Source organism: Muscardinus avellanarius (assembly GCF_963383645.1).
Source record: "Muscardinus avellanarius genome assembly, chromosome: 9".
Lineage (NCBI taxonomy): Eukaryota > Metazoa > Chordata > Mammalia > Rodentia > Gliridae > Muscardinus > Muscardinus avellanarius.
Genome location: NC_137795.1, coordinates 4,389,801 through 4,404,591, shown reverse-complemented (window position 1 = coordinate 4,404,591; position 14,791 = coordinate 4,389,801). Strand labels below are relative to the sequence as shown.

The 14,791-nt window shown below is 40.8% G+C and overlaps 1 protein-coding gene across 1 annotated transcript in view; it reads left to right on the top strand.

Annotated features, from left to right (window-relative positions):
* Nucleotides 1-5,441: 5,441 nt before the first annotated feature.
* Nucleotides 5,442-14,791, top strand: part of ITPRID1 (ITPR interacting domain containing 1) — a gene marked incomplete at both ends in the record, with an annotated part of 90,027 nt that continues 80,677 nt past the window's right edge. Inside the window, 3 exons of the mRNA XM_080701828.1 lie at nt 5,442-5,604; nt 6,851-6,899; nt 7,578-7,621. Of these exons, the coding sequence (XP_080557954.1) occupies nt 5,442-5,604; nt 6,851-6,899; nt 7,578-7,621 (256 nt within the window). The remainder of the gene's footprint in view (nt 5,605-6,850; nt 6,900-7,577; nt 7,622-14,791) is intronic.

Sequence of the window (14,791 nt, the reverse complement as noted above, 5' to 3'; positions counted from 1 at the left end):
AAATCTGCCCTCTCAGGGTCACAGAAATACTCCATTCTCATGCTCCACAAATATCTTTCAATCAAGAATGACAGGACAGGTTATCCACAAACCAAGACTGTCAAATCTACCTTCTATGAGAAAAACTCTTGCATTGATTAGTGATTCTTGTTTCCTTCGCGTTTCTTGACAGGATAATGACAAGAAGAAAGAAAACTGACAAATATTAATGTTGATTGTTTGGTGCAAATTTCCCATTAATTTTTCCTGATAACCCTTTGAAGTGGTTATTTTATAGTTACTGCAGAAATGAGGGAATATATTATCAGAGATCTTTCTTTGAAAAGTCCCCCAAGATGTCAGAAAGCAGCAGACTTGATGTGAAAATCCAGAGTTATCTGACTTGAAAGCACTTAATCCTTTAACCACTTAAGAACCAAGAATGCTAGCTAAGCTACCTGGAGTTCCTTTCCCAAGAAACCAAGTAATCAACTAATAATTATGGATTATTTTCCCTTGGCCAGTGTTGCACCAGAATCTATGGGAAAAACACTGATAGAACACAGTCCCTATTCTCCCAGTATGAACAATTTGTTTGGCAAGACAACATGTTTGCATTGTGGTACAAGGAATTAAGTAATCCCAGAAGACAAGAATGTAATGATTGTCACTGTTGTAAATTCCAAAGAATCAAGTTCTGTAATTTGACTATGGGCTGAAGCCTTCACAGTGTAAAGGAGCAGGTATGGTTGATTTTGTTCAAGCTGATGAAAACAAAGCCTCTTGTCTTCTCATGTAAATTTTTGAAAACTTTACACTATTTTTATTCTTTTATTGGTGCAATGTAATTATACATCATAGTGAAATTCAAATAATACAAACATACATGCATGAATCACTGGTGTGTGTGTTTCCCTCTGAATACCACCCCATACAATGTTAGTAAGGTTGGTGGTGAAACTTCCTTGTATGAATATAACCTTATGTAAATTGTTCTCATCCTTAGTCCTCATCTTTCCCCTCATTAACTCCCTCCCTAAATCCCCTCCCACTAGTCTATTGGTCTCTCTCCTCATTTGACTAACCTAACCCTAACCCTAACCCTAACCCTTTATCTTCCTATTTTTGTTCTAGCTTCCACATAGGACAGAAAACATGTGAGGCTTGATTTTCTGAGACTGCTGATCTCACTTAGCATAAAATTCTTGAGCTCCATCCATTTTTCTGCAAATGACATAATTTTCTTCTTTATGGCTGAGGAAAAATTTCACTCTATGTATATACGACCTTTTTATCTATTCATCTGTTGACAAACATCTATACTGTTTCCATAATTTGGTTATTATGAACATGGGTATGCATGTATCACTATAATATTCTAATTTCAATTCTTTTAGAAAGATATCAAGTAGTGGTATGGCTTGATAAATTTTTAATAAATTTTTCTTGTTATTCTTTTTTATTATTAGTTTTTTGTTTTGTTTCTACAAGATGGAATTCTCGGTGTATATATAGTTTTGCATTTTTTTTACAAAAAAATAAATAATATAAGCAATTTCCCACATTAGTGGGTTTTTTTTATACATGTGAGGTTTAATGACAGCATAGTAATAAGAATAGAAGGAATCTGAAGAAAGTTCTGAGTTCCCCAGGTACAGGAGACAGCATGATCCAGGATGAGGATCACATTTGAGCCAAGTCAAAGCTGGCAAGAATTGGGTTTCAAATGGTCCTGGAGATAGAGGGGTTAGCAGGAGAATCAGCAGAGGTCACATGCAATCATTGTTGCCCTGTCTACCCTCTGAGCAACTCAGGGCCGCCATCTGATCTGTGTCCCTTTCCTAAGGGTTTCTTGTGTAGGGGGGTCACATGAGTGAATACCAAAGGAAGGTCATTTAAGCATCAGAAAACCTGTTTACAGAAGCAAATTCATTTACTAACTGGGAAGGCATTCGCAGAAACAGAGGGAACAAAGGAGTTTTTCTTTACAAACCATTCCCTGACCCTTGCCTTTAGCAAGGGTTCCTGCTGACTTTGGCAGGCTTTTTCCTGCTTGATAGCCAAATACAACCAAACTGGCCAAAACAGACCCTCGCTGGTTATGTAAGGCTGGTGGCTAAGGTCAACCCTGCCATTATAGAACAGATGTTTGGGAACATAGTAGTACGTTCTCCAAAAATTTAACAGTTTTTAGAGTCACACACACACACACACACACACACACACACACACACACTCAGAGCAGTTGCCAGATTAAAATTTGACATCATGGCCCCAAAGTAGTTCTTGGGATTGTCAATGAAGTAATCTCCCATATTAAATAGAAACTCGCTTTCAGCAGAAGTTAGGTGAAGTAGTAAGATTATTTGGGGTCTTTATTTTTTATAATGTATTATTCTTTTTTACTAAAGGATCGTTCTGATTCTTCAGTAAATTTGATATTTCATGGGTGTCCATGAGTATAGTTTAAAATTCTCCTCCTTGTGAATTTTTTCCCTGCCAAAGTTGATCCTCTGATTTTTATTCATACTTACCAGATGGAAGGCACTTCCAAAGAGATTCCATCCCCCCCCCAAGGAAAAACCCCAAACCTATGCAATTTAAATACCTAAAATCTCAGTGCAATGCTTAATTACTTGGTCTAGTGTTATGGGATCTAGCATACCAAACAACTCTATAAAGGTCAGAAATATAACCTCTTCTCTCATCTGTATTATTTTTGTCTTATGTTATCATCAGAATTTTTCTGTGATTTGCTGCCATGGGATTTTTTTTTTTTTTTTTGTACTGGAGATTGAACCATGTGGGATTCTACCTCTGAGTCATACTCTCAGCCCTTTTTTATGCTTTATTTTTAAAGAGGGTATCACTAGATTGCTGAGTATCTTGCTAAATTGCTAAGGCTGTCCTTGAATTTGTAATCTTCCTGTCTCAGCTTCCCAAGTACTGGCATTACAGGCACGCACCACCACGCCTGGCTTCAGAGGATATTTTTAAAGTTAACTTCATAAAATTAACTGGCTAATTTGTTTACTGTCGTAGACACCAACTGTGCACCATTTGCCCCAATTTTTAGCTAACTGAAATGTTAGTTTTGCTTTTTTAAGATAAAATTAACAATAATTACAGTTATCATTAATTATTGCAGCAATTTACAAATGCAATAACTGCATGTATATTTCAACTGAATGATAGAATTTGAGCATATAAAACATATGAAGAAACTCTTACTGCCGATCACATATAGAACGCTCACCGATACTTGGGAAAGAATATCTGATGTTTACAATAAGGCTGAACAGCTTGTCTTTTTCGAACACTGATTAGAAATGATGGTACAGTCAAGCCTGTTGGTATATGCCAGTAATTTCAGTACTTGGAGGCTGAGACAGGAGAATTGCAGGTTTGAAGCCATCCTCAGCAACTTAGTAAGGCCCTCAGGTATTTAGAGAGAACTTGTTTCAAAAATTTAAAAAATAATGTTGGGGTGTAGATCAGAGGAAGAACAGCCCTGGGGTTCAATCCCTAGTATGCACGAAAGAAAGAAAGAAAGAAAGAAAGAAAGAAAGAAAGAAAGAAAGAAAGAAAGAAAGAAAGAAAGAAAGAAGGAAAGAAAGAAAGAGAGAGAGAAAGAGAGAGAGAAGGAGGGAGGGAGGGAAGGATGATGGTTTACATGTTGTATGACCAGTGATTATGCACTATTACAGGCAAGCTAGAAATGCTGCTAAAATAGATAATTGGCTCTTTGGCTATTTTTCTACAGTTGAAGAATAAACTAATGCTAATTCAAATATACACCACAGAAGGAATTTAGTCAGAAAGTATAAGTCTGAGCCCAAGCTTTGCTATTTTAGTTTTTTTATATGTTGATTTAACACCATGTGCCAAAAAATCAGTAAAATGTTAAAGTCACATAAAGGAGTATGAGGATGCCCTTGTTCTCAAGGTTCTCAGAGTTCAGGGAGACTGAACATCTTACACAGCTGCTCTCAACTCCTGTCTCCTGCTCTTAGCCATTGGTAGGGGGCGAATAAAGGTCAAATGAGATAACAGGGATAGCCGATTTTTTTGTGCCAGGTGCATAATATGTTCATTAATATTTGGTCTCAATAAGGCAATTTTTTGCCGCTATGACCAAAATATCTAACAAGAGCAACTTATAGTAGAAAAGATTTGTGGCTCATGGATTCAGAGGTTCAGTCCATAGTCAGCTGACTCCAAGGCAGAGGAGGAAAGCCACTTAGGGCAACCAGAAGCAGAGGGGGTGGGGAGAGAGAGAAAAGAGGAGGGGGGGAGAAGGGAGGGGAAAGGGGAGAAGGGACAGGAAGAAGGGAGAAGAGAGAATGAACCATAGACACAAATATAGCTCTCCAGGCTAAGCCCCCAGACCACCTACTCCAGGCCACGCCCCTGAGACCCATCTCCTCCAGGCCATGCCCCCGTGACCACCTCCTCTGGACCACGCCCCCATGACCTTCCTCCTCCAGGCTAAGCCCCCAGAACACCTACTCCAGGCCACGCCCCTGAGACCCATCTCCTCCAGGCCACGCCCCTGTCACCACCTCCTCTGGACCACGCCCCCCATGACCTTCCTCCTCCAGGCCGCGGCCCCTGCGACCCACCTCCTCCAGGCCACACCCCTGTGACCACTTCCTCTGGACCACGTGTCCATGACCTTCCTCCTCCAGGCCACGCCCCTGAAACCCACCTCCTCCAGGCCACGCCCCTGTGACCACCTCCTCTGGACCACGCCCCCCATGACCTTCCTCCTCCAGACCACGCCCCACCTCTGAACCCTGCTTTGTACATTGTCTTTCATCCCATCAGCTGTGGGTTGCGGGTGGGGTACTCCAGATCCAAATCCTGACGGTAGAGTCATGGGAATATGCTTGAGTCCAGTGCTGCTTTCTAAGCTGGCAGCTCAACCTCTCCTCTTCCATTTACTATATATTGTCACAATTATATTACTACTTTCACTGAAAAGTAAAATCTGTAATAGATGTATAGAATTAAGAAATGAGATTCAGCCAAGACAATCTGCTTCCAAAGCTTTAATTTCTCCTCATTTTGGGGGGTATCTAAAAATATTCTTACATATAACTATTAAATAAATTGAAGGATATTTATTGGGGGTATCCTGAAGCTCGATTTCTTTGCTCTCTATCTATACCCCAGACCACCAGGGCTAGTCTTTCAGACTTGGATGCAGCCTGGGGACTAATAAGGCCAAGATAACCAATCCCTGTTCTCCAGCTGCTTTTCCATGGAGAGGAAATCATTCCACCAAATTGAGACCAGGAGCTCAGGAGGATGAGCCGGGCTCTCCTGTGGCTGTGAGCTGGATCACTCCTTTGACTAGAAGCATCCTGGCCTTCTTCTTGGTGAGCTACACCTGAAAACCAAGTCTACTGTGTCTGCTTAGCTTGTGCATGTGATCGGTTAGTTTGCAGAATTACTCCCTTATGATGACTGAGAAGTTGCGAGCATCTGACAACCCTCGAAAAGGCCAAGAGAAGAGCAAGAGACAGATCCTGAGACACACCAAGAAAGCCTGGCCCCCTCTGGACGAGCAGCCATCTCCTGGCTCTGAGGAGGAAGACCAGACTGCCACCATCCACACACTGGGTAAGAATTGGCCTCACACTCACTCGGGGCGATTTGAAAAATGTCTTATTCTGGGTGATGAGGGGTGTGGGGCTTTTGGTTGACAGGTGATTTTGGAACAAGGACTCGGCTTTGGAGAAACCAGTGGTCCTGAAATGATGGCAGGTAGTCCAATGAGATGGATACTTCGGATCCCCACACGGACTCAGAACACAGATCTCCTCAACAGAAAGAGAGCAAGGGAGGACCTCTGCCTCCCTTGCGGTCCAACGTCTCAATCTCTCAGAGTCCTCAGGACTTTGAAGCTGCATGGGTGCCATGCCAGGGGTAAAGGACTTCTTTCAGGAAATCATTTTATTGAAAGGCTTTTGGAGTCTTACATGAGATATTGATAATAATTTTAATAATTTGAAGGTAAAAAGTTTAAAAAATGCTTCCACTCCAAGATGTTAACTAGTAGTTTTTCTTTCATCGCCCTTCACAGTACCTTGACTGCAGCACAGTTCGTACCTCCTGGGCCCACTGGCTTTTTGGGTTCACCTGACACTTGTGATGGGGATAATTTAGATACATCACTATTTGGTAGGATGAAGTCAAGAATATTAGCCCAGGTAGATGAAGCCAACTGGTATGAAAAACAACATTTTTAGTAGGAAATGGTGCCTCTCTAGCTTCCCTTTTTGCCTGTTGACTATTTGATGAGCCAGTGCTAAGATCCACCTTAAGAGACGGATGCCTTTTTAACACAGGGCGCCTTTGGCAATCTGGGGACTCTAGTGCAATTTGTCCCTGGAATGAATGCAAATTTGGTTTCTAACCTGGCAGAGAACTCCTTGCAAATAAACATCACTGGCTGGCTGCCTTAGGTAAATGTCGTGATTCAATCAGTAGAGGCTCCATGGCGATTTGTACCCAAAAGAGAAAGACAAAAGTCTCATATGCTTTTGCGTCCTTGGTATTCACACCAGGTAATTTCAAAATTATTCTAACATCTCTTGCTCTTTAGACGATTGGGTTTTCTCCTTTTTTAAAACATTTTCTTTCTTTATTTTCAAGTTGTAATTCTTTGGCAAGCTTAGACTCCATTCTCAGGAAAAGCTGATTATGGAAAACAGGAGGTCATGCCTTCAGGGGGAAAATGATTATGCTTCTAGAAACATGCGACTCTGTAGGAAACAGAACTATTGAGTGGTGGCTGAATGGGACAGTGGAGTCATTTAAGCTGGTTGTGCTTTGACTAACTAGTCTGTTTCTTTCTCATTTACAGAAGATTCTAAAAAGGAAAGTATCCAGCAGTGGCTGGACTCTGGATTCTTGTAAGTGTTTGTGTGTGTGTGTGTGTGTGTGTGTGTGTGTGTGTGTGTGTGTGTGTATGTGTGTGTGTGTGTGTGTGTGTGCCTTATATATGTATCTTGCAAGTGTGTTTGCTCAAGAAGGCAGTGTGGGTGACCCTTTCTAAGCAAGGTGGGGTGTGTAGAGATTTCCATATTAATTGAGTACTGGAAGAATTACTCTATTATTAAAAATGCTGTATAGCAAAGACCAGAACAATGCAATTTGAAACTCTGATCATTGGTATCCAAAAGTCTCCTTCTCTGGCTCATGAGTGTGTGTGTGTGTGTGTGTGTGTGTGTGTGTGTGTGTGTGTGTGCGTTACTGAGAATTGAACCAGGGCCATTCTACCTCTAAGCCACAGCCTAAGCCCTATTATTTATTTATTTATTTATTTATTTATTTATTTATTTATTTTTATTTTGGAATAAGAGCTCAATAAGTTGCTTAGAATCTCATCAAGTTGCTGAAGTTGCCCTCAAACCAATGATCTTTCTGTCGTCAGCCTCCAAATACTGGGATTGCATCACTATGCCTGACTCTAAAAGTCCTCTCTTAATAAAATCTAAGTCTGCATTTACACACATCCATTTAATTTTAAGAAATTAATGTAATTTATTTACATATATCGTTTGTTCACAATACTTTTGTTTCTTTTACAGTGTCCCTGTAAATGAAAGCGTTCAGCCAGTCATCGATCACACTGGTAAGGCAAGAGAACCCAGAGCAGTTATCTTTTATGGAGCTGAGTATGAGATGGATGTGTGAAAAGTGTCTCTGAATAAATCTTCCTAAAATGAGAATTATCTGAGACTCCTAGAAATAGATCAAACCTCAATCCTTTCATTTGGTTGATAAGACTCAGAAAGGGTAGGTATTTCTCCAGCAGCAGCTTAAGGGCTAAAATCAGGGCTCTGGCCACATCATCAAGCACTTGGTAGCAGGAAACTTTCTGGGTTCTAGGAAGACATGTACAAGGATGTAATTATGGAGATTAAATTGTTTAATTTCCCTCATGTTGTATTGTACTTCTCTTTCTAAATCTAGTCTCTCTCTCTCTCTCTCTCTCTCTCTCTCTCTCTCTCTCTCTCTCTCTCTCCTCTCCTCTCCTCTCCTCTCCTCTCCTCTCCTCTCCTCTCCTCTCCTCTCCTCTCCTCTCCCTCTCTCTCTCTCTCTCCTCTCCTCTCCTCTTCTATCTCTATCTCTCTATCTATCTCCTGATTTCAAAATTATTTCTATCTTCTCTCTCTAATCATGAATTTGTTCTAGAGAACAAATGACTAAATCCCAGAGCCATACAAGTATTTCTGAGGCAGAAAATGCACACCATTTGCTTCACTGGGATTTGATAAGGACATTATAAAAAGAAAATTTTAATTACAGGTCTCACGGATTCCAACTTCAGTAAATGAAATTCCATATTTCATAGAATCTGAGATCCCTCAATTATAAAATGTACTTATTTTATAAGTAGCACATAGATAGATAAAATAAAACCTGGTGGCTATACATAAAAGGCAGCATGGACTACAAGACACATCCAGATTTCCTAGGTGTTAAAATACTGAAGAAAGTATTTTTAAAAAATCGATTGAATATCATAAAGAATGTGCGACAAAAATGATATAAATTAGAAGTTGAAGGACTAAAGGGAGAAATTATTAGTCTAATAGTAACTTACTTCACTGGCTTCAGTTATCTGACTTCTCCCACTGCTGACTTAAATAAAAATTAACCATTATCTATGAAAGAGTTTAAATTGGAGATCTTTTTTTACTTATAAAAACAAACAAAACTAAGTGTATCATTAAAATGTTCTTCTTCACAAGCTGCTTTTTATTAATATAAAAGTTTTATGGTGCCTAAATTTTTTAAGATTTCTTTCCAATAAGTTGAATTTAAGTACCTTTCTGTTCATGATAGTTCAGTATCCCAGAGCCAGACCTAGCCTGACCTGGCCTGGGTCATTGTTCTGACAGTGATTGTGGAACCATAAGTAACTGTGTGCGTGTGTGTGTGTGTGTGTGCGTGTGTGTGTGTGTGTGTGTGCGCGCGCGCACGCTTACGTGTGTGTTACTGAAAATTGAACCCAGAAGCATTCTACCTCCCAGCTATACCCACAGATCTTTATATTTTGTTTTAAATCAGGATCTTTGTAGGTTGCTGAGAATCTTGTTAAATTCTCTAGGCTGACCTTGAACCTGCAGTCCTTCTGTTTCAACCTTCCAGTTACTTGGATTACAGGCATGTACCACCATGCCCAGCTCCATCAGTGACTATTAACTGTAGGGAGGGAGCTGTAGAAGGTAGAATCAGAGAGCCCAATTAGAAAGCTACTAAAGTAATTCAGAGTAGAGAGAATGGGGCTTTAGACCAGGGTTGTAGCAGTTAACAGAGAGAGAGGTGTTGGATTCTAGTTGTGTTTGAAATGTAGAAAGGATATTCCAGAAATTCAAGAGAACCGTGGCCTGGCTTCCTTAGAATCAGGCCAGTGAACTGGGAAGGCACAGACAGGAGGGGGAGACCTGAAGGAGACAGGCTGTCAGCAGGGCTCTGAGCTCAGAGAGTCATGGCTTCCATTTGGCGGCTCCTTCATCTTCAGCAGGGCTTTTAATAATAACGAAACGACTTCTTACAAGTTTAATTGAGCCTTCCCTTTTACAAGGCCCTTCCTCATCTATCATATTTGAAACTCAGTAGCCTGTGCGAGAGCATGGTTGGTTCTTGTTTCTGTGTTACAGGTGAAGAATCCAGAGCACAGATGAACCAGTGACTTTTGGTCACAGCTGGTTAGAGGCAGAAAGAGGAGCTGGAGGTCCTGCTGTCCACGGGCCCCTGGTACGCTGGCTTCAGCTATGATGTGAAGGCCAGGGCCACTCTGGGAAGCATGGGTGTGAGAACCACTTGGGCAACTGATGACCTGAAGATTGTGGCCAGGGTACCAGGGAGAAATTCTGTGTGGAAAAAAATGAAAGAAATTTCAGAGGACAAAGGAAGAAAGATAGCATCCTGACACACTCATGAAACTCTGGTTAGGATGTAGAGTAAATTCTCTAGGGCTGCCATAACAGTTCACTGAAAAGTTGTGGCTTAAAACAAGAAATCTATTTTCTCATAACTTATGAAAGCTGTCAGTCTAAAATCACGGTGCCAGTTAATCTTTCTTCCTCTGGAGAGTCATCCTCTGCCTCTTCCTAGCTTCTGGGGACTCCTGGAAATCCTTGGTATTTCTTGACTTGTAGCCATAATCATTCCATTTTGAGTCTAGCTTTGTATGGCCACTTCTCTTCTTTTTTATTTTATTTTTTTGAGGTGGTATTGGGGATTGAACCCAGGGGCATTCTGTCTCTGAGCTATACCCTCAACCTGTTTTACTTTTTATTTGGAAATAGATTCTCTCTAAATGCTCAGGGCCTCACTAAGTTGCTGAAGCTGGCTTTGGACCTGCAATCTTCCTATCTTAGCATCCCAAGTACTGAGATTACAAGTGTGTGCCACTATGCCTGGTAACTGTCTTCTCTCCTTATAAAGACCCTGGCCATTGGATTTAGTACTTGTGCTAATCCAATATGACCTCATCTCAACTACTTATATCTGTAAAACCCCTATTTCTTTTTTTGAATTTTATTTTATTTTTTATACATTTTTATTGAAAATAAGTGGTATACATTTAAACTGTACTTGGTGTCCTCTTCTCCCAACCCCTGTTCCCCGTCCACCAATGATTGTCCAGGGTAAACATGCTATATTCATACTTTTACACCTATTCGGATGTAGACCCTCATTAATCAAGTTCAGCCTTCCTCCTCTCCTATCTTTCCATTCAAACCTTGCTGAGATTTCCCTTCCGTTATCTGCAGTCCCTCTGGTATCCCCTATGCTCCCTAGTTTGGGCATATTAGAGGAAAGATATGACTCTTGTCTTTCTGTGCTTGGCTGATCTCACTTAACATAATGCTCTCCAGGACGTTCCATCTTCTTGCAAATGACATGATTTTGTTCTCTATAGCTGAATAGAATTCCATTGTGTGTATTTCCCATAATTTTGCAATCCATTCATCTGTTGATGGGGACCTGGGTTGGTTCCATATTTTGGCTATTACAAATTGTGCTGCTATGAACATAGGTATGCATATGTTGCTGTAGTTCTCTGATTTAAATCCCTTTGGAAAAATAACCAGGAACGGTAGAGATGGATCATATGGTGGATCTATTCCCAGTTTTCTAAGGAACAAAATCCCTATTTCTAAATAAAGCCATATTCTGAGATTCTGACTAGAAATACAGTTTGGGAGAATGGTGCTCAACATTTACTCCAAGTGAAACCAAGCCTGGTTTCCTCTAAGTGTGGCACCCTGGAGTAACAATAAGATCTCAGTGTCCGCTCACCTCACAGGTGGACCAGTGTCTCCCATTGAAAGCATTCCTGTGGACCTCCAGAACCTGGACTAAGACAAATAAAATGGCTCTGAGATTTTGTCCCTAGGTCTCTCCTGAGTCCTGAAGGCTGAGATGATTTATGGCGAATCTTTGGATTTTGTGCTCTTCCATGGGTACCTAAGGGTTCATTTTTATTAAGCTGTCTGCTCATTGACCCATTGTAGACCTGTTCACCATCCTTGTGCTAGGTGAAGCCACTAGCCCTTGGCCCTTCAGCCTCTTTATCAGTAGGACTTGCAGGGAGGATTCATATGTATGGAAAATGTACATGGTAGGTACTTTATGGATTAACCCACTTACCAGAACCATCTTCTGAGATGAATACAGCTGTGATAAAATTTTACAAGGAGAAAAGCGGGGCTCAGAAAGGTTAAGTAACTTCTTGCCCAAAGTATCCCGGTTACTAGGTAAGAGAGTTGAGCTTTGAATTTAGACCTGTCTGGCAGTACAAGCACCATACTTCTCTAGAAAACTGGTGTAATTAATGATGCATGTGCTGCATGGAAAGCCAGAGCATGTACAATTTGGACGAGCCTCCGGCATCTCCCTCCAGCTCAGTGGGACCACAGCACAGTTCTCCTGAGCTCAAAATTTGGGTGTGGGAAAACACTATTTTTTATATCAATCAAGTGTCAAAGGAAATGTAAAATGGTTATATCTGGAATTTAAAATCACAAAGATATATCAAGTTGGCCAACAAGTACAGACCTGAAGAAGCTCCTGAGTTCTAATGTGGACCATGGTGATTGTAGCTAACAGCGCTGTCTGTGTGTTTGAGAGAAGAGATCTTAAATATTCTTACCTTGAAAATAAAAACTGTGTATGTCAAAACACATGGTATGTCTTGAACAGACAAGTTTTTTTTTTGTTGTTTTTTTTTTTTTTGCGGGTCTGGGGATGGAACCCAGGGGCATTCGACCTCCAAGCTGCACCCCTTACCCTATTTTTTTATTCTTTATTTTGAAACAAGGTCTCACTAAGTTGCAGAGTGCCTCACTTAGTAGCTGAGGCTGTCTGTGAACCACAATCCTCTGGTCTCAGCCTCCCAAATGCTGTGATTAAAAGTGTGTCCGACCATGCCCACCTTGAACAGATAATTTTTGTCAATTATGTTTCAGTAAAGCTGAAAAGAATCGTCAAATAATTCACCCTTAAATGAAGTTATAAGTACTTTTTATACTTCAATTTCAGAAAATTCAAATTACAAGAATCCAAATTCTTAGGAAAATTGATGATACTGAGAATATAAAGCGTAATAACTGAAAAGTTCTCTGGTTATTGTGATTTTTTTCTGAGGCTCACTAGGTTTCTGATATCTATACATTTTGGACTAAAAAGTAATGATAAGTCGGGCGTATGTAATCCCTGAGTTTGGGAGGCAGAGACAGGAGGATCGCGCAGGTTCAAAGCTAGCCTTGCTGGCTTAAGAGACCCTGTTTCCAAATAAAAATATAAAACAGGTCTGGGAGTGTAGCCTGGAGGTAGAAGGGCTTCCAAGAACCCCAGTACCACCAAAAAATAAAAGTAATGATAAGTACTATAATTCATAATTATTATCATTTATCAACTGCTTATTCTATATTTATCTACATATCATTTAGGTTACAAGAGAATCAGTACTCCAGTTTTGATGGATTATTTCGACCATCTTGGTACACAGGGTCTTTCTACAAAATGTCTCCCATAGTATTTTGGGGAGCCATTAAATGTTGCAGATATTTTTTTTCTGTTACTGGGGATTGAACCCAAAAGCATTCTACCTCTGAGCTACAACCCCAGCCCTATTTTTATTCTTTATTTTGAAACTGGGTCTCACTAAGTTGCTAAGGCTGGCTGAGAACCTGTGGCCCTTTGGTCTCAGCCTCCCAAGTACTGGGATTACAAGCGTGTGCCACCATTGCAGGTATTTCAAGAATGAGTCTCTCTAACTCTTCTCTTGGTATCACCAAGCAGAAAAGTTGTTTCAACACTTCCTGAGCATTTTTCTGCTCCTCTGAGCATCACCATTATTATCTTTGAGCTTTTATAGTGTTCTCTTTCTTGCAGAACTTATAGAAATACTCATTTCTTTTATACTGCATGACTCTACCACCTGGAAATTAAGGCAGCATTACTAGTGATCTGTGTTACAAAAATGCATGAATCAAATAATCTTTCAACTTCTTTCTGCAGTACTTATTTCTCTTTAAGCCTTAGACATTTGCTAAAGATTGAAGAATAACTATGCTATCAACTCCATTTCCCTGCTGTTGGCACACACTTTTTTTTTTTTTTTTTTTTTGTGGGTCTGGGGCTGGAACCCAGGGGCATTCGACCTCTGAGCTACACCTCCTGCCCTATTTTTTATTCTTTATTTTGAAACCGGATCTCACTGAGTTGCAGAGGGCCTCACTAAGTAGCTGAGGCTGTCCGCGAACCGCAGTCCTCCAGGTCTCAGCCTCATGAATGCTGGGATTACAAGCGTGCGCAACGACGCCCGACTAGCACGCCACTTTGGACAGGCCCCCTTTTATTATATTCTTCGATGTTTAGCAAATATGTATTAAGTGCTCCCTACACAGTAGGCACTCCTTTAAGACTGGGGATAATGAAAAAAATATGTGCTATAAGAGAGACAATAAACAAATACAAAAGTATGTAATGTGCCAGGAAGGGCATCTCAGATGAAGTGACCTTTCAGCAACCTATAAGAAGTGAAGGGCAGGACCTTGCCTCTTATTGGCTTATCTGGGGCTAAACCGCTCCAGGAACAGGGGACATTACAAAGATCGTGGGACTGCAACATCCCTCTGTATTCCAGAAAAAGCAAATAGACCTGAATGGTGGTAGCTAAGTGATCAAGAGAGAGAGTAGCAGACACCAGGTTAAAATGTTAGATAAACCGGGCTTTGTGCCGCACGCTTGTAATCCCAGCACTTGGGAGGCCGAGACAGGAGGATTGCACAGGTTTGAAGCCAGCCTCAACTATTAAGTGAGGCTCTCAGCAACTTAGTTTAGACCTAAGTTAGACCCTGTTTCCAAATAAAGTATAAAATAGGTCTGGGAGTATAGCCTGGAGATAGAAAAGCCCCTGGGTTCCAACCCTAGTACCAACCACCACCAAAAAATAAGTTAGGTAAAAGGCAAATAATTTAGGGATATGTGTGTGTGTGTGTGTGTGTGTGTGTGTGTGTGTGTGTGTGTGTTTCTTTAAGAACTCCAAGATATACCCCATCCTTTTTTTTTTCAGTACTGGGATCATTTTACTTCCGTGCTATACTGGGTCTCACTAAATTGCAGAGAGCCTTACTAAGTAGCTGAGGCTGCTTTAAACCTGTGATCCTCCTGTATCAGCCTCCCAAATACTGAGATTACACGTATGTGCCACCCTGACCCATTTATTTTTTGTTTTGAAATAGAGTCTTGCTTGATTCACTGAGGCTGGCCTTGAACCTAT